General features: G+C 39.7%; 1 protein-coding gene across 1 annotated transcript in view; it reads left to right on the top strand.

Annotated features, from left to right (window-relative positions):
* Nucleotides 1–23,839, top strand: part of cacng8b (calcium channel, voltage-dependent, gamma subunit 8b) — a 33,219-nt gene that overhangs the window by 6,996 nt on the left and 2,384 nt on the right. Inside the window, exons 2-5 of the mRNA XM_017451337.3 lie at nucleotides 15,101–15,350; nucleotides 18,788–19,012; nucleotides 22,454–22,537; nucleotides 23,173–23,313. Of these exons, the coding sequence (XP_017306826.1) occupies nucleotides 18,790–19,012; nucleotides 22,454–22,537; nucleotides 23,173–23,313 (448 nt within the window). The 5' untranslated portion in view covers nucleotides 15,101–15,350; nucleotides 18,788–18,789. The remainder of the gene's footprint in view (nucleotides 1–15,100; nucleotides 15,351–18,787; nucleotides 19,013–22,453; nucleotides 22,538–23,172; nucleotides 23,314–23,839) is intronic.

Here is a 23,839-nt window from a genome sequence, read left to right as displayed (position 1 = left end):
CCCTTAACTGCTCATAAGTATAAATTAGATAAATGTAAGCTGCTCTAGATGAGGGTGTCCGCCAAGTGCCATAAATGTCAATCTTGGATTGTTTTTTTTTGCTTTTCATTTTTGCTCTACCTGGCAAACATTCATTTCCTACATATTCTCAATGAGATGCAGATCACAGCGCTTGCATAAACAGCTTTCACTGTAACATTGGCTTATGGCCATTTGTTCTTCAGTCCAACAAGCCTCGGAGTCTCTGCTGTTGAGAAGCTGTAGAGATGCTATTACCATCCCACTTCACTGTAGGGATGTAGTTGGGTGAGAGACACCCAGTGAAAGATTTGCACCAAATATAACTCCTGCCATTATGGTTAAAAAAAAAAAAAAAGTTATATTTAACTTTCCTGCCAGATTTTGCTATGTAAAATTATGAAATTTGATTTCTAGGTTGTGAGTATAACATTCAATATAAATCAGTATATTCAATAGCCTTGCCTGTCCAAAATACTGTTCAATTAGACAGAAAAAACTGAAGATAACTAGATCCAACAAAAAAAAATGCCTAGCTAATCCATTTGCTTTCTCAATTAATATTTAAGTACATAAATTTGTTAGTGCTTAAGATAACTATTATTTTAAGTGCTAATATTGGTTTTTATATAGCTGAAAGCAAAACATAATTCTTTTTAAAAGTTTAGGTGGCATGGGTCATTTCCTGGTGTAAGAGAGAGAGAGAGATTATTATTCCAAGTTGCACTTGATCAACGTAATTCTACCACCTTGAGTACAGAGAAAACAGGCTGCAGGAAGGTTGCAGGTACAGCCAATGTTGAACATTGCATTTTCACAAGTAAGGTGTTAGAAATAACACATTATAATCAATTTGAAGCTATATTTCATTTCTTTGTTTAAGAAATTTATTGGATCCAGTTAGTCGAAAGGAAGGATTTTCAATTAGACATCTATATCCTTAGAATATCAGATGATATCGAAAAGTTTATTTGACCCTGATGGCTAATTTAATATCATTCAGTCCATCATAAACTAAAAGCCTTACAAAGACATTACTTATTCTGATGTTAATGTGTTACAATACTTCAGGATTCTGGTATATATAAAGTTATCTACCTTCTAAATCTACAGTGGTGTTTGAAAGTTTGTGAACCCTTTAGAAATTTCTATAGATCTGCATAAACATGAAGTCCTAAAAGCAGACAAACAACCCAATTAAACAAATAAGACAAAAATATTATACTTTTATAATATTATGTAATTCATTTATTGAGGAAAATAATTCAATATTACATATCTGTGAGTGGCAGAAGTATGTGAACTTCTAGGATTAGCAGTTAATTTGAAAGTGAAATTAGCATCAGGTGTTTTCAATAAATTGGATGACAATTAGGTGAGCACCGGTTTTATTTAAAGAACAAGGATCTTTCGAAGTCTTTTCAACACATCTTTGTGGAAGTGTATCATGGCACGAGCAAAGGAGATTTTGAGGAAAGTTCCGAAAAAGAGATGTTGATGCTCATCAGGCTGGAAAAGACAGACTGTGTAGAAATGGAGGAAATTTCAGACCATTGTTACCCTCCCCAGGAGTGGTCAACCAACAAAGATCAGTCCAAGAGCAAGACATGTAATAGTCTGCGAGGTCACAAAGGAACCCAAGCATCTAAAGGTCTAAAGCAACTAAATGTCTAAGCAACTAAAGGCATCTTTTACATTGGCTAACACAGGAGAACACTGAACAACAATGGTGTGCATGGCAGGGTTGCAAGAAGAAAGTCACTGCTCTCTAAAAAGAACATTGCTGCCCATCTGCAGTTTGCTAAAGATCACATTGACAAGCCAGAACCTTATTGGAGAACTGTTTTGTGGACGGATGAGACCAAAATAGAATATTTGGTTTAAATGAGAAGCATTATCTTTGGATAAAGGAAAACAATGCATTACAACATAAGAACCTTATCCCATCTGTTAAACATGGTGGAAGTAGTATGATGGTTTGTGCCTGTATTTCTCCATCTGAGCCTGGACAACTTGCCATCATTGATGGAACAATGAATTCTGAATTGTACCAGCCAATTCTAATGGAGAATGTCAGGACTGTAAACTGAAACTCAAGAGAAAGTGGGTCATGCAGCAAGTCAACGATCTAAGCACACAAGTCGTTTTACCAAAGAATGGTTAAAGAAGAATAAAGTTAATGTTTTGGAATGGCCAAGTCAAAGTCCTGACCTTAATCCAAGAGAATTGTTGTGGAAGGACCTGAAGCAAGCAGCTCATATGAGGAAACCCACCAACATCCCAGAGTTGACGCTGTTCTGTACTGAGGAATGGGATAAAATTCTTCTGGGCCAATGTGCAGGACTGATCAACAGATATGTAATATTTTACTCAATAAATAAATGATCAAGTATAATATTTTTATCTCATTTGTTTAATTGGGTTCTCTTTATCGACTTTTAGGACTTGTGTGAAAATCTGATGATGTTTTAGGTCATATTTATGCAGAAATATAGAAAATTCTAGAGGGTTCACAAACTTCCAAGCACCACTGTACCAATATTATCTAAATATATCAATATTTTAATGGATTATACAAACTCATTCAGGCATACTCAGAATTTAAGTTAGTAAACAGATGGATAAGCATAAATAATTAATACAGCTTTTCCTGATGATGGTTATGATACCTGATTGGTTCTAGGTATAGGTAATGGCAAGATACAATATGCAGCTTTAAAAATATTCTGAGATCACAGATACGTGTAATATTCAAACTTTTAACGAAACTTTTTATTATGCTCTGAAAGCATTCTTGAACATTCTTGGAGGTTCTAAACATGTTTCCTTTGAGGGTGTTAAAAGTGTGTGTTGATACAAGGTCTTGATAAATTGTATCATTAACTAATTAACTCTAATAACATTAACTAAAAAATCTAATATTAAACCGTTAATTGCAGTCGAATTAATATAAGCCAATCATGGCTTCATTAGTTTATATTAGTACATTTCACACTTTAACGCAGTGTGTATCAATGTAATTACAAAGGGCCTGGCTCAGTGTATAATACTTAAATTGCACACATTCAGACCTTGAGACTTAATTGCTATTGAGGAATATGCATGGAAGGCTTAAAGGCAAGGGCTTGTGTTTGAAGGTGGTGGTCTAGACGCTATTGAGAAACCCCATATTGGATGCTTTTACTCAAAAAAAAATCAGGCGATTCGCATTTTCTGAATGGGGCAGCCAGTAAACTGACTTAAGCAGTCAAGTACATAACCTATCTCCGAATGCCTGTAACTTTTCCCAAGTCATTTTCCTCATTTTGTCCTGTTTGGTCTTGCCAGTTCCTACCCACTAGCTAACTTGTCCCTATCACATAATGTCTACCAGCTGGAGAGGGTGGGACAAGCATGGGCAATATCTACCCTGTTCTGCATACATGTGCTCACAGATGCCTGTGAGTGGCTAGTGTCACTGTCATTGACAGGGGAGAGACAGTAATGACATCCCAGTAATTACATCATATCCCAACCTGAGATCAGACCCAATGCTGCTGTCTAGACTCCTGGCCAAGGATAGCTGTGGCATCTTCTTCTAGAAGAACAATAGGGCAAACACTTTTCTGTTGCCCCCCATGGAAATATTAACCTAACAACACTGAATAAGGCCCTAAGTGCTTCAGTGACCATTTATTGACCAGCCTTATAGTGAGATGGTAAAAATATTACTGTGTTATTTCATTATTTTTAGACGCATATAATCTGAGCTCAGTATGTTCGATCTGGTAAAGATATACAGTATCTCACAAAAGTGAGTTCACCCCTCTCATTTTTTAAAAATATTTCATTATATCTTTCATGTGACAACACTGAAGAAATGGCACTTTGCTACAATGTAAAGTAGTGAGTGTACAGCTTGTGTAACAGCGTAAATTTGCTGTCCCCTCAAAATAACTCAACACACAGCCATTAATGTCTAAACCGCTGGCAACAAAAGTGAGTACACCCCTAAGTGAAAATGTCCAAATTGGGCCCAATTAGCCATTTTCACTCCACGGTGTCATGTGACTTGTTAGTGTTACAAGGTCTCAGGTGTGAATGGGGAGCAGTTGCATTAACTTTGGTGTCATCGCTCTCACACTCCCTCATACTGGTCACTGGAACTTCAACATGGCACCTCATGGCAAAGAACTATGTGAGGATCTGAGAAAAAGAATTGTTGCCCTACATAAAGATGGCCTAGGCTATAAGAAGATTGCCAAGACCCTGACACTGAGCTGCAGCACGGTGGCCAAGACCATACAGCGGTTTAACAGGACAGGTTCCACTCAGGAAAGGCCTAGCCATGGTCAACCAGAGAAGTTGAGTACACATGCTCAGCGTCATATCCAGAGGTTGTCTTTGGGAAATAGATGTATGAGTGCTGCCAGCATTGCTGCAGAGGTTGAAGGGTGGCAGCCTGCCAGTGCTCAGACCATACTCCGCACACTGCATCAAATTGGTCTGCATGGCTGTCGTTCCAGAAGGAAGCCTCTTCTAAAGATGAGACACACAAGAAAGCCGCAAACAATTTGCTGAAGACAAGCAGATTAAGGACATGGATTACTGGAACCATGTCCTGTGGTCTGATGAGACCAAAATAAACTTATTTGGTTCAGATGGTGTCAAGTGTGTTTGGCGGCAACCAGGTGAGGAGTATGAAGACAAGTGTGTCTTGCCTACAGTCAAGCATGGTGGTGGGAGTGCCATGGTCTGGGGCTGCATGGGTGCTGCCGGCACTGGGGAGCTACAGTTCATTGAGGGAACCATGAATGAATACCAACATGTACTGTGACATACTCAAGCAGAGCATGATCCCCTCCCTTCGGAGACTGGGCCGCAGGGCAGTATCCAGCATGATAACGGCCCCAAACACAACTCCATGGCGACCACTGCCTTGTTAAAGAAGCTGAGGGTGAAGGTGATGGACTAAACCCTATTGAGCATCTGTGGGGCATCCTCAAACGGAAGGTGGAGGTGCACAAGGTCTCTAACATCCACCAGCTCTGTGATGTCGTCATGGAGGAGTGGAAGAGGACTCCAGTGGCAACCTGTGAAGCTCTGGTGAACTCCAAGCTCAAGAGGGTTAAGGCAGTGCTGGAAAATAATGGTGGCCACACAAAATATTGACACTTTGGGCCCAATTTGGACATTTTCACTTAGGGGTGTACTCACTTTTGTTGCCAGTGTTTTAGACATTAATGGCTGTGTGTTGAGTTATTTTGAGGGGACAGCAAATTTACACTGTTATGCAAGCTGTACACTCACTACATTACATTGTAGCAAAGTGTCATTTCTTCAGTGTTGTCACATTAAAAGATATACTCAAATATTTACAAAAATGTATGGGGTGTACTCACTTTTGTGAGATACTGTATTAGCTTAGAGCTTGTACATGTTTGTAGTTTCTCCATGGTGCTGAATTATGAATTACAGTCCAATTTAGATAAATTTAAATAGTTATAGGCAATGAAATGCCAACAGACCATAGACCAGTTCAGCTTTGGGAATTACATAAGCAAAAGCAAAGACCTGTTCATAATTCCGCACTAAAGTAATCAGTGTTGAAGTATTATACTGGTTATTATTAAGCTCACAGTCATTATAGTAATTATACTGTTGCCTATGATAACTAGTGCGGGTTAGGATTATGTACCAAAAATGGGTGTTAAGTATATGACATGCCAGCGAATATAAACAAAGAAACGCTTCTTAAAAACAAGCGATTCATAACTCAATGTCAAAACTAAACTGCATACCACAAGAGTGCAACCTTGTTCATTCTCATTAACCAGGTGGGACCTGTCCAGACACTTATCTATGCATAAACACCTGTATCTGTTCTAACAGAACAGAGTGCACTGGGATATATACGCTAACTGAATGAGCTTGTACATGTGCAGTATCTCAGTGAGAGCTGTAAGAGATGTGAAAGAAGGGATCATCGTTTACATGGAGTGCCGAGGTTAAACGAAGGTCGGCAGCACCAAGCAACTGTGTGTGCTCTGCTATAGACATAGAGGAATCAAGATAAATAGCAAAGGAGGGGAGGACAGGAGGCGATGAAGGTGACCGCATGGTAAACAGTGCTGAAGAGCTCAGGTGTTGCGTCCTAATCCTGCATTACAGAATTCATCTTTCTGCCCTGCTTTATATCTCCCCATACACACACCAGGAGCGCTGCCTGTTAACAGGGTGTGGAGGACAAATGCTTCCTCCTAAATTCATCTAGACATTTGGAATGAAGGTTGTGTTATATGATATGATTTCATGGGTTTGTCCACCTGCTGTTGATGGTGTGATATTTTCACATTTTCTCTGAGCTTAGAATCTCTTAGAAACAATACATATGTATGTTGAATGTATGTAGGGAAGAAAAAGATATTGATTAAGATTTGATTATTAAAAGCTACTGTTATTATTTCAATGTGATTCACTGAACAATTTACTGAATTCAAGTCATGATGCCAATGACAGGTACCAAGTTTGGTCTAAATACTGTAATGCATTAAGGATATATGGCCTCACATACGTTTCAGCGTGATCGCCATCAGATTCATCCGTACTTTATTTGAGAACGATCTGGTTATCAAAAGCCCTTGATAACTTTCTGCCAGTATGTTCTGATGATTATCTCTCTCAAATTTTGCAAAAATTGGATAATCGGTCTAGGAGGAGTTTGAAAATGCAGGGTTTTTGGAAAATTCAAAATGGCGGAAAATCTAGTAGGTGGAAAAACCATAGGGTCCATTCGACTCTGCTTGAGCCAAGGAATCAGGTGGAAAAATTTTGTTTCTAGTACTTATGGTTCAAAAGTTGTTAGCATAAACGTGAGTGTAAATTTTAGCTGTTGGTGGCACTGGAGGTTTTGAGATAGAGACTCCAAAACCGTTTAATGTTGCGACTGTCTGTGGGCCAATTCTCATAACTTTCCCGCAAGCAGTTCTGTGGGCTGCCATAGACTGAAGAGTGGAAGAAGAAGAAGAAGAAGAAGAAGAAGAAGAAGAAGAAGAAGCGGACCAATAATACTAAAGAACACTAACGAATACAATAGGTGCCTATGCACCTTTGGTACTTGGCCCTCAATAATAATAATAATAATAATAATAATAATAATAATAATAATAATACATCCGCTGTTGTAAATAAATTAGAATTAGAAACTGTTTCATACTATTTCATAAAGGTGATGTAGGAGTGGTCAGTCTTGACCATGGCTGTAGCAGAGGGTTTTGTTCTAATCATTCTGCTTCATTACTTTTATGAGTTGGATTATTAGAGCTTTAGGTCTCTAAAATAACACAATTTTGTCTAAATAGACTCCCAATTGTCAGTTATCATGACAAATTGATTACTGTGCATGTTTTGACATCAGATATTTTAGATCATTTTTATAATTTCATATCCAGTTTTATTACATCCATTCAATGAAAGAGAAATGGGTGATGAGCACAAGAATCAGTCTGGCTGCCTTGGAAGACTTTTTCTTTCATCTTGTACCCTGCTGTGGATATAAATTCATATTCACAAACGTGGAGTTTGCGGTTTTCCCTAATGCAAATCTATGTGCTTTCTGCAACACACAGATGCAGACTTCTTTGTAGTACAGTATGAACGTTCTGGGTTGTTCATACATATGCATGAAAGTAAGGTTCTGGAAGTGAAAGCAGGTGTTCTGCCTTATGTACCGCTGTATACACAGAACAGAAAAACTGGGAGGTGCGCACACATGCAGGGGATGATGAAAGCCCCATTATACACACTGTCAGTCAGTGAGAGTGAGCAGGAGAGATTGTATGATAATAAAAGTGTTTAATATGTCTGTTTTTTAAATATCATTTTAAATCCAGGATGCCAGAAATAAGTTACTATTTTAAGAAGTATGTTGTTTTTTACTATTCTCCTAAAAATAATAGAAGGGTTTGGTATGGAAAATTAAATATTACATTTAGAATATTTTTACATGAAGCACCAGATATGAGCAGTGCAAGTGATGACATACAAGTGTGTGAAACAGTGTGTCTAGTACATTTCACACACTGTTATCCTGGTAAGATCAAACCAAGCCTACATTTCATGGCACTTCATGGACTCTAAATTCTCTAAATTCTAGTAATGTAATTGCACCGCTTCATCCTGAAGAACAAACAGTAGAGTTGCTTCAGGTTTTTTTAAGGACCAATAAGGACATTTTCCCTTACTTTGATAGCTATTATAGCAGCCGTTTTATTAGCTACCATAATAGCTATAATTTATTGGAGGTGTAAAACAATGCCAATATCTGTATCTGTTTAGTACCCCAAATATTCAATTAAATTTTATTTGTATAGCACTTTTAACAATGGTCACAAAGCAGCTTTACAGAAATGTATTAATTGTGGATATACATTTTACATTTATAATTTTATCCCTAATGAGCAAGCCAGAGGCAACTGTGGCAAAGAAAAATTCCCTGAGACGACATGATGAAGAAACCTTGAGAGGAACTCATAGAGAACCCATCCTCATCTGAGTGACACTGGATAGGGCGATTATATATAATTTCCAGCCTTTAGTGGTATACTATATTTAAAAAGTGTTAATTGTGTTAACAGGAACTTGAGTATGAGGCATTTCTGAACTGATTTCTGATTTCAACTTAAAGTTTGTTGCATCAAACTGAAGTTAATAACTGTTCAATGATGGAGACATGCGATGCAAACTATTCTTGGCAATTGCAGTCCTAAGGAAATCCAAGGAAGAACATCCACAGCCAACCTTATGGTTATTATTATGTGGTACCATCCACTGTAATCTCATGGGGATCTTTAGGCTGTCCATGTGGGGCTATCCTGAGTAGCAGTGAGTTATAATCATGTGACGAAAACTCCAAACAGAAGTAGGGCATCGGGATGGATCAGGCAGGTCCAGAGAGCAGAAGGAGTCAGGATCACTGGTAACTCAGGATAAGCATGTGTAGCTCAAGAGAGAGAGAGAGAGAGAGAGAGAGAGAGAACAGATTATTAGGTATGCTCTTGCCTTGTAATGGTTGAAGAAATGTGCATTGTGCAAGCTTCTTTCATATCTGTATCTGTATTTAGATTTAACTGCCATTTTGTAAAACTGCTATTTTGCGTAAGATGGGAGATGTCTATTCTTCTAATCTTTACTAAATCCTATTATTTCATGAGATTATTCCAATTCTTTATTTTATTTCCTTTCGTAACACATCGTCACTGATTACAGATGGTATTTATCAGTGTTTAGATTGTATTATGAGGTTTGCAAAATAGCATTTCGTACTATGCTTCGCTGGGACAGGACTGAGGACTCCGGTAAGAGCAGAGGCGCGGGGCTCTGTATGTATGTGCATGAGAATTGGTGTAATAACGGAACAATGATAGATAAACATTGTTCCCCTGACCTCGAGTACATGTCTGTAAGATGTCGGCCCTTTTTTCTACCGAGAGAGCTAACAGTAGTGATTATCACGGCTGTGTATATTCCACCCGACGCCAATGTGAACACGGCGCTCTCTCTCCTGTTGAACACCATAAACGAACAGCAGCGGGCTTACCCCGACGGTGTTCACATAATTGCAGGAGACTTTAATAAGGCGAACTTGAAGACAGTACTCCCGAAATTCTATCAACATGTTAAGTGTTTTACTAGAGGGGCGAACACTCTGGATCATGTTTACTCCAACATTAAGCATGCGTATAGAGCCATACCTCTCCCCCACCTCGGCCAATCAGACCATCTCTCCCTCCTGCTCTCCCCTGCCTACACCCCCCTCAGACGCAGTGTCAAGACCACTATAAAGACTGTTACCACCTGGCCTGATGATGCATTCTGTAAACTACAGGACTGCTTCGAACAGACAGACTGGGACTTGTTTGAACATCAAGAGCTAGAAACATTAACAGGAACGGTACTGGACTATATCAAGTTCTGTATCGGAAATGTGACTGTGGACAAAAACATTCGGGTTTTCCAAAACCAGAAACCATGGATGACCAAACTTCCGCACACTACTCAAAGCACGCGACGTTGCCTTCAGGTCTGGTAATAGAGCTCTGTACAGAGCCGCTCGTGCCAACCTGAAAGGTGGTATTAAGGAAGCTAAGGCGGTCTATTAGAGGAGCATAGAGTCCCACCTGTCCAGCAAAAATAAACGGGAGGTGTGGCAGGCATACAGAACATCACGAACTACAGAGGCCGTGATGCGACAACAGGAGACCTGAGTGCGATGCTGGCAGAAGAGCTAAATTGCTTCTTTGCTTGCTTTGAAACATCACAACAACAGCACTCATCTGCTCCAGCCTCACCTCCACCCTCATCTGGCCCCCGTACCAGTCCAACCCTGCCTCCATCCCCTCCTGGTTTCTGCACCACTCTACTTACTGTGAGGGAACACAATTTTAGATGGATGTTTCTGGCAGTGAACCCCAGGAAAGCTGCTGGCCCAGACGGTGTACCTGGTAAGGTGCTCAGATTATGTGCCCACCAGCTTGCCCACATCTTTACCAGAATCTTCAATCTCTCCCTGGCCCAAGCAGTCATCCCATCCTGCCTAAAATCAGCCATAATCATCCCAGTGCCAAAGAAGTCGCCCACCACTAGCCTGAATGATTATCGTCCTGTGCCCCTCACTCCAGTTATCATGAAGTGCTTTGAGAGATTGGTTCTTCAGCACATCAAGGACTACCTCCCCCCAGACTTCGATCCTTATCAGTTTGCTTATCGCACAAACAGATCCACAGAGGATGCTATCGCCGTAGCTGTCCACTACGTGTTGAGACATCTAGAGCAGCAACAGAGCTACGTCCGGATGCTTTTTGTGGATTACAGTTCGGCTTTTAATACAATAATTCCGGACATTCTCATCACCAAATTGGTCACCCTTGGCCTCCCCCACCTCACATGTGCCTGGATAAAGGACTTTCTCACCAACCGGTCTCAGACAGTGAGACTCGGACCCCACCTCTCCTCCACTCACACGTTGAGCACAGGTTCTCCACAGGGCTGTGTGTTGAGCCCCCTCCTGTACTGTCTCTACACATACGACTGTAGTCCAGTCCACAACAATAATCTTATCATCAAGTTTGCTGACGACACCACAGTGGTCAGACTCATCTCAAAAGGAGATGAGGTAGCCTACAGAGAGGAGGTCCTAAACTTGGCAGCCTGGTGTTCAAAGAACAATCTGGCTCTAAACACCAAGAAAACCAGGGAACTCATTGTAGACTTCAGGAAGCACAACACTGAGCTGGCCCCCCTTTTCATTAAAGGTGAGTGTGTAGAGAGGGTCCACACCTTCCGGTTTCTTGGCGTCCTTATCTCTGCAGACATCTCCTGGACGGACAACATCACAGCGGTTATCAAGAAGGCTCAAACGCGGCTACACTTCCTGAGGGTTCTCAGGAAGTACAATCTGGACTCCAATCTGCTGCTGATCTTCTACCGCTCGTCCGTCGAGGTCCTGCTGACATACTGTATCACGGTGTGGTACGATAGCTGCACCGCAGCAGACAGGGAGAGGCTTCAGAGAGTAGTAAGAGCAGCACAGAAGATCATTGGCTGCCCTCTCCCCTCCCTGATGGATATTTACACCTCCTGTTGCCTCAGCAGAGGAAAAACCATCATTAAGGACAGTTCTCACCCTGGGTTTGATCTGTTCAATCTGTTGCCCTCAGGGAGACATTACAGGTGCATCAAAACAAGGACTAATAGATTTAAGAATAGTTTTTTCCCAAAAGCTATTTCCATTCTAAACACATACATGTACTGAGTTCACAGCATATGTATATAGTGTCTCAAAACTGTGCATTTCATAGTACCTCCCCATTCCGCCCCCATATCTTGTTTATTTATCTTGTTTATTTATCTTGTTTATTTATCTGTTTATTTATCTTATTTATCTGTTTATTCTTCTTGTTTATTCTATGTACATGTTGGCACGGAACAAAAAAAAGGAGTGGCTCTTAATTTCATTGTACATGTGTATAGTGACAATAAAAGGCATTCATTCATTCATTCCAAGTGGGTGTGGCCTAAAACAGAGATTTTTTTTTTCTTTTTAAATTACATATAACCCTTCCCACTATGCCTCTGGATACACTTGAAAACACACAAGTATTAATGTTTGCATGGTCTGTGAATTCTGTCTCTGACAGTTCCTCAACCTCTGCTACATCACTCAGAGATGTACATAAGTTCATAATTTTTCTCCACTAGGGGCCGTGTTTAATCCTGCTCTCACATTTAGAATTTTTTTGTTTGTATCTGGCCACAATATTTTCTAACAAATTTAGTTGGTTCTATCTTCAAAAATGTAAACAAACCCATAGTCCTATTTAAACTGCACTAATAGATACTAAGGATGCATGCATAGGAAAGCTGTAAATGTATCACACAGTACCACACACAAGGTAATTAACAGGGTCTTTCTTTCTCCTGTGAGCTTCATATCTGACCACTTGCTCGTGCCCATATAATAAAATAAAAACCTCCCGCTCATGCAAATTTTTGTTGCCTCCGTCAGAATTTCAGTCCTGTAGCACATGTTTAATCTCAACCAGATGCCCCATTAACCTATGTTTCACATATTTGTTCATTCCAGATAATGTATTCATATTCGGTTACAACCATATCATTTATAGATTTGTTTTTCCAACATAGTTTCTTATTTAGTAGCTTGAGTGCAAATATATTATTTCATCTTGTAACAATATATCCTCTGTTTACCAACTGTTCCGTCCAATTGATTCACTCTGTTACATCCAACCCTGAGCCCTGTGAAGCATCTTGGCCATAAAGCTGGTGGAAACACACTGGCACTGAGCACAACTTGTTCTAATTGATTGGATCAGGCATCATTGTGGTTCTCAGTAGCGGATCCTATTAGCACCTCTGTTTATGGACAGCTGAAACCAAACTCACATCAGTGTATCAGAGCATACTGTCTGCACTGGATAAAATACATACATTCAGAGATACATGGCTGTATGGTGCTAGACAGTGAACCTCCTCCTTTTTAAAGTATTTGCATTTCGATTTCATGATAGTTTGCAGAATTATAGGGAACGCAATGGAGGTGCGAGGCAAATATTCTAACCACTCATCTAATTTACATTAAACATTCCCCAGTTTTGCAACACTGTGCCAACATTTAGGAAAACATTTAGAAAAGGGAAAACATTTAGCAGGCTATGGGTGTTAGAGGTTGAAAAGAATATTTGAGAATAATAAATTGAATACAATTTCATATGATTGTATCATGTACATTCCTTTCTTTCTCTGTTCCTACATTAATTTCATACTCCAGAATTGTTAAAGATGGGTAAAAATAGGATATACTTTTTGTATATACAGTTTTAGAAGGAAGAGTGCCAGTGCAGTGATTTGGTCCGGAGGCTTACAATGCAGACAGGGTGTAACCTATTTAAGGGATGTGCCATATTGCATTATGAATTATTAACAACCAAGAACTGATTTGCATTATATCTGCCAAATTAAGTTCCCTAAGTTATGTACACTGTGTCATTAAATGTCCTTGGGCTTTGCAGTTGTAGAGGGGTTTTTTTGCGTTGTTTTTTTTTTTGGCACGTTTTGAGTGTGTGTGTGTGTGTGTGTGTGTGTGTGTGTGTGTGTGTGTGTGTGTGTGTGTGTGTGTGTGTGTGTGTGTGTGTGTGTTTTCTGATACAGGTTGATTAGCTTATATTAGTAGTGCTCTCTCTCTCTCTCTCTCTCTCTTTTTGTCTCTCTCTCACTCACACACACACACACACACACACACACACACACACACACACATGCAATGAACAACTATATACACAGTCCCCTCTGAAAGTATTTAAACAGCAAGGTTAATTCTTTTTTGTTTTTGCTATACACTGAAGACATTTGGTTTGATATCAAAATATGAATGAGACGACAGATCAGAATTTCAGCTTTGATTTTTTAATTTTTAATTTTCTAAATTAAAGTAAATAACAATATTTGTTGTAAATAATATTTGGTTGTGTATTTCTTGCTTGCAATAACTGCATCAAGCTGGTGACCCACTGACATCACCAAAGTGTTACATTCTTCTTTAGTGACGCTTTTGCAGGATTGTACCTCAATATCTTTCAGTTATTGTTTGTTTCAGGGGTTTCTCCCTTCAGTCTCCTCGTCAGGAGGTGAAATGCATGCTCAATTTGCCATGAAAGCACAAACTATGACACTAACACCACTATACTTGCCTGATGAGCTTGTATGTTTTGGATAATGAGCAGATCCTTTCTTTCTCCACACGTTGGCCTTTCAATCACTTTGGTAGAGGTTAATTTTGGTCCCAGAACTTTTGTGGCTCACCTCTAATTTCACTGCAAATTCCAATCTGGCTTTCTGATTCTTATTGCTGATGACTGGTTTGCATCTTGTGATGTGGCTGCTATATTTCTGTAGTTGAAGTCTTCTCCAAATGGCCAACCTGTCCGATGTCTGGTTTTTAGTATACCGGTGGATTCTTTCTTTTATCCAAATTGTTGCCTTGGCCATGCCCAGTGCTTGCAATGGCGCTGTCATTCTCTTCTCAGTTTCAAAATGCTTGATTTTCTCCCATAGGCAGTTCTCTGGTTCTCATGTTGGTTTATCCTTTTTTATCAACAAATGCAGTCTTCACAGGTGAAACCCAGGGCTCAAACCAAGAGTGGACATTTAGACCTATTCATTGTTTAAACAATCAATCTAACAGGACACACCTGGGCAATAAGATACACCTGTCAGTCACATGTTCCGATATCTTTAATCACTTGAAAAATGACTGGGCTCTAAAAAAAAATGTTCTAAGTTGCTTAACACATCTAGATGTAAATATCTGGAAATGAAAGCTGAAATTCTGATCTGTCGTCTCATAGTCATCTTTTGATCTCAAACCCAAATGTTTCAGTGTACGGCAAAAACAAAAGAATTGGCCTTGCCATTTCAATACTTTCATAGGGGACTCTATTCTCTATTTTTTTTTAAACACTTTTATAAAATACAGTTGTTGTTTTTTTTATTCTATTTTTTTTTCTCTTTTCCCCTTTATTTTCAGACCATGACAAGTAATTTGAACAAATAAGAGAATTTACACAAGACCAGAACCAGCAATCATCCTTTAGCAGACACAAGAAAGAAGAACAAGTAGAGAAAAGCAAGGGGAAAGAAACAAGTGCAGGGAGAACAGGAGAAGTGTGCGAGGACAGTCGATGGACGCTGCCCAGACCAAGGGGACAGCAGATTCTCATCTAGCAGGGAAAAGAAAGATTTCAAAATTGAGTCGAAGGATAGAAACCTGCCGTCAGGTAAGCTTGAAGATGTAAACATGAATGTTCTTACTTATTATCAACAAATATTTATTCATTATTTGATTATACACATAATTATATAAAATTGTGTTTTATTAATATATTTGCCATGCTTCATGTGCTGTTCCCATGTAACAACATGTTTTCTGTAGTTTCATGTAAGTTCTAGCAAGGAGCTGTATTACTTTCAGCTCCACTGTATGAATATTTGCCATAACCACAATATTTCACCCTGATATGGAAGTGGATGTAATTTCAATGAACCACACACTCCTATTCATTACTTATTACTATTTATTGGCTAACAATATAGCTTTGGGTTGTGTTTAGTGTGAGTAACTTCAATACATATGCGAAATTATTTATATTCAGACTTATGCTATGTGGTTCCTTAACTTGAATTTTGGATGGCCAATTCAGTTTTCTGAAATTAAGTAGTGCTTAAGTAGTACTCTCAGGGTATGTTTTTCAATTTTGTAATACCCTTAAGGTTGATAATTACACTTATAACTATGTGGGTTTATGTAATACCATTTACAGTCTTTAGTGTGTTTTTAAAATAACTGTCTTGGGATTTCTACTCTGATGACTTTCTATTATGTTTTTTAAAATGGATTTAATTTCTTTTTACACTTGCATTGTCTTTCAATTGGCGTACAATACCTTGGCTTCCTTGGTCAATGCTTAGTAGTTCTATTTCACCATTCCTAACTGCCAGTGGCAGTAAAAACCACCATGGTATCTTGCAATTCAAACTGCCCTACTCACCACTCAGTCTCTCACTGGGCTGAAGCTCCTCACGACTTTTCAGCATGCTTTCTAATGTGGAGTTCACCACTGAACTTGCGAAGTTAGCTGGACTCTGCTAAAAAATGCTAACACGTACACTGTCTGCAGTTTATTTCACTGTTGGGTCTCCCTCCCTGGGTGCTACTGGTTTAGTGTGCCTGTGGCTAAGGTCAAGTGAGCCTCACACACTGTACTGTGCAGTGTTTACACAGTTGTCTGCTACTTCAGCCACAGTTATCAATGCACAGTACTGGGGCTAGAGTTGGGTCTCTGTGTGCCCTCATTTTCCTCAGTGGGTAGGGTTTAATCATGGTGTCTCCACTCAGTGTTTTTCACATGCCCCATCAACTAGTGGGCATGTGACTAAGCACCACTACCATGTTTGAGTGCTGCTCAGAGACAGACTGTTACATTAGCTGGATTACTCACACAACAACCAATAATAAACCCTAATTTTCCCCACCAGGTTGCTTTCCTCTCTGACACAGAAAGTTTGTTCCCTTTTGGACAGAAGCATGATCAAAAGAGTAGACCCCATTATTCAGAATTCAATGTACTTTCTCATTCTGAAGAATGATGATTCAGAAGACTGATTATAGTGATCATTTGAGTGCAGATTTACGAGGGCTGAACTGGTTCCTCAAAGCCCTCCTATTTTGCATGATAATCCTGTCAGTTATTCATGCCATAATACCAAAAAACTGGCTCAGATATGTGGATCTGCACATTGCCTCATCATCCCACAACACAGATGACTTTTGAGATCTGCAGTCAAAAAACAGGCATTCCAGTTCAAAGTTCAAAACCGTTCAAGACCTCATTCCAGTTCAAAGTTCAAAACCATTCAAGACCTCATTCTGGAGCCACAGGTGATGTTGAAATTTCTGCAGATGGCATGACACATCACGATACTGCCATAGTTGGATGACTGGCTGTTATGTGCCGCTACTAATGAATAGCCCACTAAAAACAGGCAGGTCTCTATGTACAGTACCTGCTCCTGTTGAGGATGCTTGCATCACTGATTACAGCTGCAGTGGTAGTTCTCTTATGTCTTCTGGAAGAGACTTTCAGAAGTGGGTTATCAGGCTACAGCTAGACCCCTGTGGCTAGACCCACAGATAGAGATGCATCCTCTTCTCAGCATGAGGGGCATGAGTCTAGCTTACTAGAGGTGCATGGCTTTTCTCACAAAATTGGGTCCACTTGGGAAGTGTGCCCCAAAGAATAGAGGTATTCACCATGGATGCCTTCCTCACTAACTAGGTGTCATCTGGAGCACCAGTGTGAGATCAGAACACATCAACCATTGTTAGGAGATTGCAACTACAAAACCTAATGCTGCACCATTGGTGGTCAGGAACCAAGAGAGCAAAATTGGCTGTGCTCTTTGGTTGGGAAAGGAAGCATACTCTCTCCACCCTGTCAATCACAGCAAACTGTAAGTTCATGTAAGCAGAAGAGTGTTGATTGGTAGCTGTTTTATAATAGGGGAGAGCTGGCTGGTGGGTAGAATATGCAGGTAACCAAGTTGGGGAGAAAATGGGAGAAAATATATTTTTAATAATTCTGGAAGTGAGGGTAGTATATCTGGTCCTCAAGTTCTTCGTACCAGTTCAGAGACATTTCCACATGTTGCTCCAATCACGACAGTCAAATAAATCAATCACCAAGGAGGCACATGATCAGATTCTGCTCTCCACCTTGCCCATTGTGGGACTGCACAATGGTATTGAACAGGATGCAGAACTGAAATGGGTTTCTCTGGAGTACTACTGGGACCAGATGGCAGCTATTTGATCGACTGGTCATCTGTCATAGAGAAAAGGCTCTGGGAGTTCCACTGTCTAAACACAGAAACTGGCCCAACAGTGATACTGGACAATTGACATCATCACAATGGCCTATAGGAGAGCAGGATATCCAGCTCCTACTGCAATATGCCACTCTAAAAGGAGAATCCTCTTCATATGAGCATTATATGTGCTGTGGCACTCCAGGAAGTCTGTTTTTCTCTGCTATCTATCTACCTGAGTGTCACATTGCACCTTTTCCAGGTTCTACATGGTTAACCCCACCCCTCATAACATGGTTTAAGAACAGCAGTAATTTTCAAACACCTTTCTCGTCAGTCCAATAGTGGGTGGGTTTCTCATGACATTAGGCATAGGTTATCCAGGTGATCCTCAACACCCATAGTGAAATAGAATTATAATTACTTATATGTGGTTCTATGGACACTGGATGACCACCAGAGGTTCCTGTCATTCAAAACTACTGTTGATCCAGTGGGAACTCACAGAGAAGGTTCCAGAGAAAGCTGTTGGAAGTTATTCCAGTGATTCTCGCCACCTCTTGTGGATAACCAGTGCTCATAGATCCACAACGTCCACCACCTGAAATGGTTATTATTGCTGCAACTAATAATTCAGTTGGTTCATTGTTCATCTTCATTTATTAATATTTCTGTTTAGAACTGTGTACAGAACTATGCCATGGAAACCACTAAAATTTATTTACTTTATGTGCAATTATGAAATATTTTCCAATATTTTCCCCCCTCTTGTTTTTTCTTTCTCTGCTATCTCCATGCTGCCGGCACTACCTCCCTTCTTTCTCTGGACTTTTCCATGTGTCCACTACAGGCATGGTGTGTGAGAAGGGGATCCAGATCCTTCTCACCATTGTGGGGGCATTCGCCTCCTTTGGCCTGATGACGGTGGCAATTGGGACAGATTACTGGCTCTACTCTCGTGCTCTGATCTGCAACAGTACAGCCAATGTGACGCAGGATGACCCACACAACAAGGACAAGAAAGACCCTGGAGCCCTCACACACTCGGGCCTTTGGAGGATCTGCTGCCTTGAGGGTCAGGGGCTCTACTACATATCTCTGGGATGTGTAGTCTTTCAGATTGGAGGACTTTCAGTGTTTATGTTAGATTAGCCAGAGATTTTTGGAATATGGGCAGAAGTATTTCAAAGAGGGTAGCGTTTTTGTAGCAGTTGTTTGATGGAGTGACGTACCCAGGCTGATTTCAAATCTTGGGAACAAAAATATGTAAAAAGGTTATTTAAAATAACTTGAGATTTCATTCATATTGGAGTATTTTTCAAACCAGAGACACCAAATTATGTGTTATTGATGTTTTGTACAGTAAATACACAGTGAGCCATCACAGTAGGGCATTACAATTCTTTACAGAATGAAACAAGACTTTGGATTGCAACATTTTGGTTTCTATTATTATGACTTAATCTAGTGTACAATATTTGTACAGGTTAAACAGCATCCATGGACCTGTATGAAACCTGTATGTTTAGTTTCTAATGTAGACAGTAAGAGGAAAAGCAAGTGAAATTCTAATTAAAATACTGTTTGGGAAGAACCTGAAGAACCAGGCAGTCAAGGAGTGCAGAGTTGTGTTTTAACAGTGACTGTTCTCACTTAGCCTCACACCACATTTACTCCCTTTTCAGTCTGTACCCAGCTATTGTGCACTGCTAATTTAGCCATATGGCTAATCTCCATAACAACAAAGCTTTCAATTAAAGATAAGCTCTCACTTTGCTGCCGCACCTCTTTTTCTCTCTCTTTTTCTCTCTCTAGAGTTCTCTCTTTTGCTTTCATCACTTCTCCAATCTCTTCCCCTCTCCCAAACTCTGTGCAGCACATTTGTGTTTTTCTCTCTCTGCGATTTTCACTATGTCCTTCTTTATTAGTCTTCTCTTATCCTCCTTCTCTCTGTAGATGCTGTATTGCATGGTTGGCACACTTTAGAGGTCAAGTAATCTTCTATGTCCACAGGGTTTGGAGGCAAGATGGATGCTAAGTAGTAGTGCCTCTGAGATTAGGTGAAGTGGAAGGAGGACCCATTTTGAATCTGCATAATAAATGCCAAACCTTCTAACCGCTAACTCTTTCTGTCTAAGGACAGTGAAGTGTGGGGATACATACAAGACATATAACTTAGATATTCCAGGGGGAAAAAAACATAATAACCTTGTCTCCTGTCTCTTGGTTTCTGTTAACACTAGGACTTGAGATTGGAGTGCATGAGGCAATGAGTTGCTTTCATGTGTTTAAGCTTATAGCTCAAGGCTCCCAGAGGACTGAGTGCAATGTCATGAACACACAGTCAAGATCTTATTTCCAATAAATGACTGGTGCTTTGGACAGAAGTGTCACTATGGATCAGCCATATAGCCATCCTGTCTCCAGAGAGCCGCAGGATCTGTAAGCAAGAACCAAACTGGAGAGCTCAGTTTCTCATCCATGGGCTGTGCTGACTCTTTTCCCTTTGTGTGCCTCCTATTTCTTTCTTACAGACTAATGTCCATGAGGAAATTTTAAAAAGACAGAGCGGTGAATCGAACCCAAGACCTTCCCTCACACCTGTCCATACCTCCCTCCGTCTGTGTTTCATCTCTCCATCACACTTTCACTCCATTCATCACCACCAGTCATGGTGTCATCATATCGCGTCAGTCTGTGTGTCAGCAGTAGGCCCCCAGCACTGGAGCGGGTAGCTATCCAACTGCCTGCATGACTCCAGGGCTCCACTCTATGTGCATGTGTATATACAGTATTTGTGGATGAGTGTTGTGCAGAGTCCTGTGTGTCTGTTATCCAAAGCTCTGTGTTCAATTTGAGTGGAACATTCAACAACTAAGATCGTAGGTGGTGGGTTTAGTAGTTTGGTTCATATTTCAAACTAGACAAATGAAACATGTATAGATGGCAATGAATTTCTGGATTTATTTAAGGGACATGGATATTTTATGTTATCTGTTATCTATCGCCCATCTCATATTTTTATGAAGTTAGAATGTTAATTTACCTATCAGTTGTATTTCCTGATTATCTGATTCAAGCAAAAAAAATATATTTTTGCTTGTAAGCATTTTCCCTGCTGTAATGTGCTTGATTTACCTCATCATGTAATTACCATCATTAGATAAGAGCTGGGGAGTCATTGTGCAGGCTGCTGTTGGAATTGGTAATAACAGCCATAAACAGTATTGCTTAGGGTTAATTTTCTAGTACTATGCAAGACGAAAATAGCTATTGATATATTCCAATTTATGTATATTTTAAAAATGTGTTAACAATATTATGTTATGTTTAAATTGGCCTGACCAGGCATTAAAATCACCTGTCATAGACAATGAAAATTAGTGTTACCCATATTAAAAAGCCATATTAAAATCATTATTATTACAGTTAACCCATTAAACTCAAAGGACACGACTTACAGTCATGTGAAAAAATAAGTACACCCCATGGAAATTGTTGGCTTTTTTTACATATTTGGACAAGAAAACATTTGATCATCTTTGAAACAGTGCCTATTAATAAAGTTGATATACTTGATCAAAACCACAAGGAAAATTAGCTTTTTCAGTCATTTACTCAACAGAAATATTAATATATGTGAGATTCTTTTGAGGAATTTCTGCAATCTCTTTCTGATTGTAGAAGCATGCACTTTGACACCACAGACTTACTAGCAGATCCTGTAATGAAATTTTAGGGTTCTTGGAGACTTCTTTTTGCATCAGACGGTCTGCTTTAGGGCTGAATTTGCTGGGATGGATATCGTTTAAAATCTGCGCCATTTGGAGATTATTATCCCTACAGTGGAATGATGTATTTCAAATCATTTTGAGATCTTTTTTAATCCCTTGCCAGACTCATAGGCATCCACAACCTTTTTTCTGAAGGCCTTACTAGATCTTGGCATGATCACAACATACCTCTATAACAAAGGGAACACCAGACACTAGATATGAGAGGGGTGTAAATAAGACTGGTTCCACCTGCACTCCCTATGCAGGTTCTAATCACTGGCCCCCAATCTTCAACACCTGATTCTAATTTTTATGGATTTTTATGGGGTGTACTTGCTATTTCCATGAGACTGATCTGTTCTTGCATTAATTTAAACTGTGAAAATTACTACAAAATGTCAATTTTATGTTTCATTTGGTAGAGTGTATCACCTTTATTAATAGGCAGTGTTTCAAAGAGGAACGGATGTTTGCTTTTCCAAAAATGTAGAAAGAAAAACATTTCCATGGGGTGTACTTTTTTTTTTTTTATATGACTGTACGTTCCTCACTCTCAAAACTGGTTAGGTTGGTATAGACATTTATTAATCACATCAATTAATACAGGTCTCCTTCACTTCCACTAATAGCTATATGTGCTACTGTGTAATTGAAAAAGGAGATACAGAATTAGACATGTTAACAAATTAAGATATGTAGAGCAACAGCAACATGTTGATCACCTGTAGTCTTTCATGTAGGTGTGAAACGAGGGGTGTGCTCTCAGATCAACCACTTCCCAGAAGACGCAGACTTTGACCATGATGGAGCAGAGTACGTCTTGCGTAAGAGACATTCCTTCCCTTCCTTTGTGGTAATACAGTGAGCACTGGTAAAGGGTGCTAAGGAGGATTATGTAAAAGAGCTGTAGCACAGGATATGCATTGTTTGTCAAATTTCGTTTTGTAGAAATCACACTGAATGCTCGTTAATGCTTAAAAGATAACAATCCTGTATTTTTTTGCAAATTGTGGAAAGTCTGATAAATGACTTCAGGGGAGCTCTGTCGCTGTTGATTATGGCTGATGCACACGCAAACACTCATACATGCATGCGTGCACACACATATTAGCTGGCATTCGATTGATATTCATGTCATGTCCTTTAGCTGTGCCAGCAAAGCTAGTCCCAGATGGGATTTTGGACTTTGGAGGAAAAACAGCTTCTCTCCTGAGGCTTTTTCAGCAGAAAAAAGATGAACCCACATTGCAGAGACATGATTTAATTACACAGAATAATTAACACATTTTTTTATATTCAATTTGTCGTTGTTTGGACTGATCGTAAAGCTCTGTTTCACATCCCTCTCAACCTTGTGATCTATTTTTTGCATCATTTCTCTTGCTATATAAAACATTTACGTTTTCAATACCTAATTCAATCTTTGCATTCCCCCCTCCCCATCTCTCTCCCTCTCTAGGAGTGGTTCGGGCTTCAAATATCTTCCCTATTCTTAGTGCAATCTTGTTGCTGATGGGGGGAGTGTGTATTGCCGCTAGTCGCTTCTACAAGAGCAAAAGGAACATCATACTGGGAGCTGGCATTCTTTTTGTAGCTGCAGGTTTGGAAATCTTCTCATTGTTGTGGTCTATTTGATGTCTAGGTACACTGAAGTGACAATATATTAGACACATTTAACTTTGATATATATACTCATTGGCTGTTTTGGTGGGACTAAACCTAGTAACCATATCGTCTAAATGAGATCTGGTCAGCAGTGGTCCCCTTTCATTGATTTCTGTATAATAGGTTGGATACAGTAAGTAACTGTATACTTACAAATTCTCCTATATAGTGGGTGAACCTGATAAAATGGCCATTGACTCAAAGGTTGGACAAAGACCCTGAGTAAAGTCCAAAGAGATCCTAGTAAGGCTGTATTCATGACCGCCATTGGCAAGTCCAAGACCAGTCAAACCTGAGTCAAGACTGAAGTTTAAGGGGGTTGAGGCCAAGTCAAGATCAAGTCCAAATGAATGCAAGACCGAAACCAAAACCGAAGTCAAGGCTGATAAACCAAAACCAAAACAAATAATTTCCAAGGTGAAGTCTTCACTTCGACTACTTAGCTTCATTAGTGCATTATG

Source organism: Ictalurus punctatus, chromosome 1 (assembly GCF_001660625.3).
Source record: "Ictalurus punctatus breed USDA103 chromosome 1, Coco_2.0, whole genome shotgun sequence".
NCBI classification, from domain to species: Eukaryota; Metazoa; Chordata; class Actinopteri; order Siluriformes; family Ictaluridae; genus Ictalurus; species Ictalurus punctatus.
This window is presented reverse-complemented; position numbering and strand designations above follow the sequence as displayed.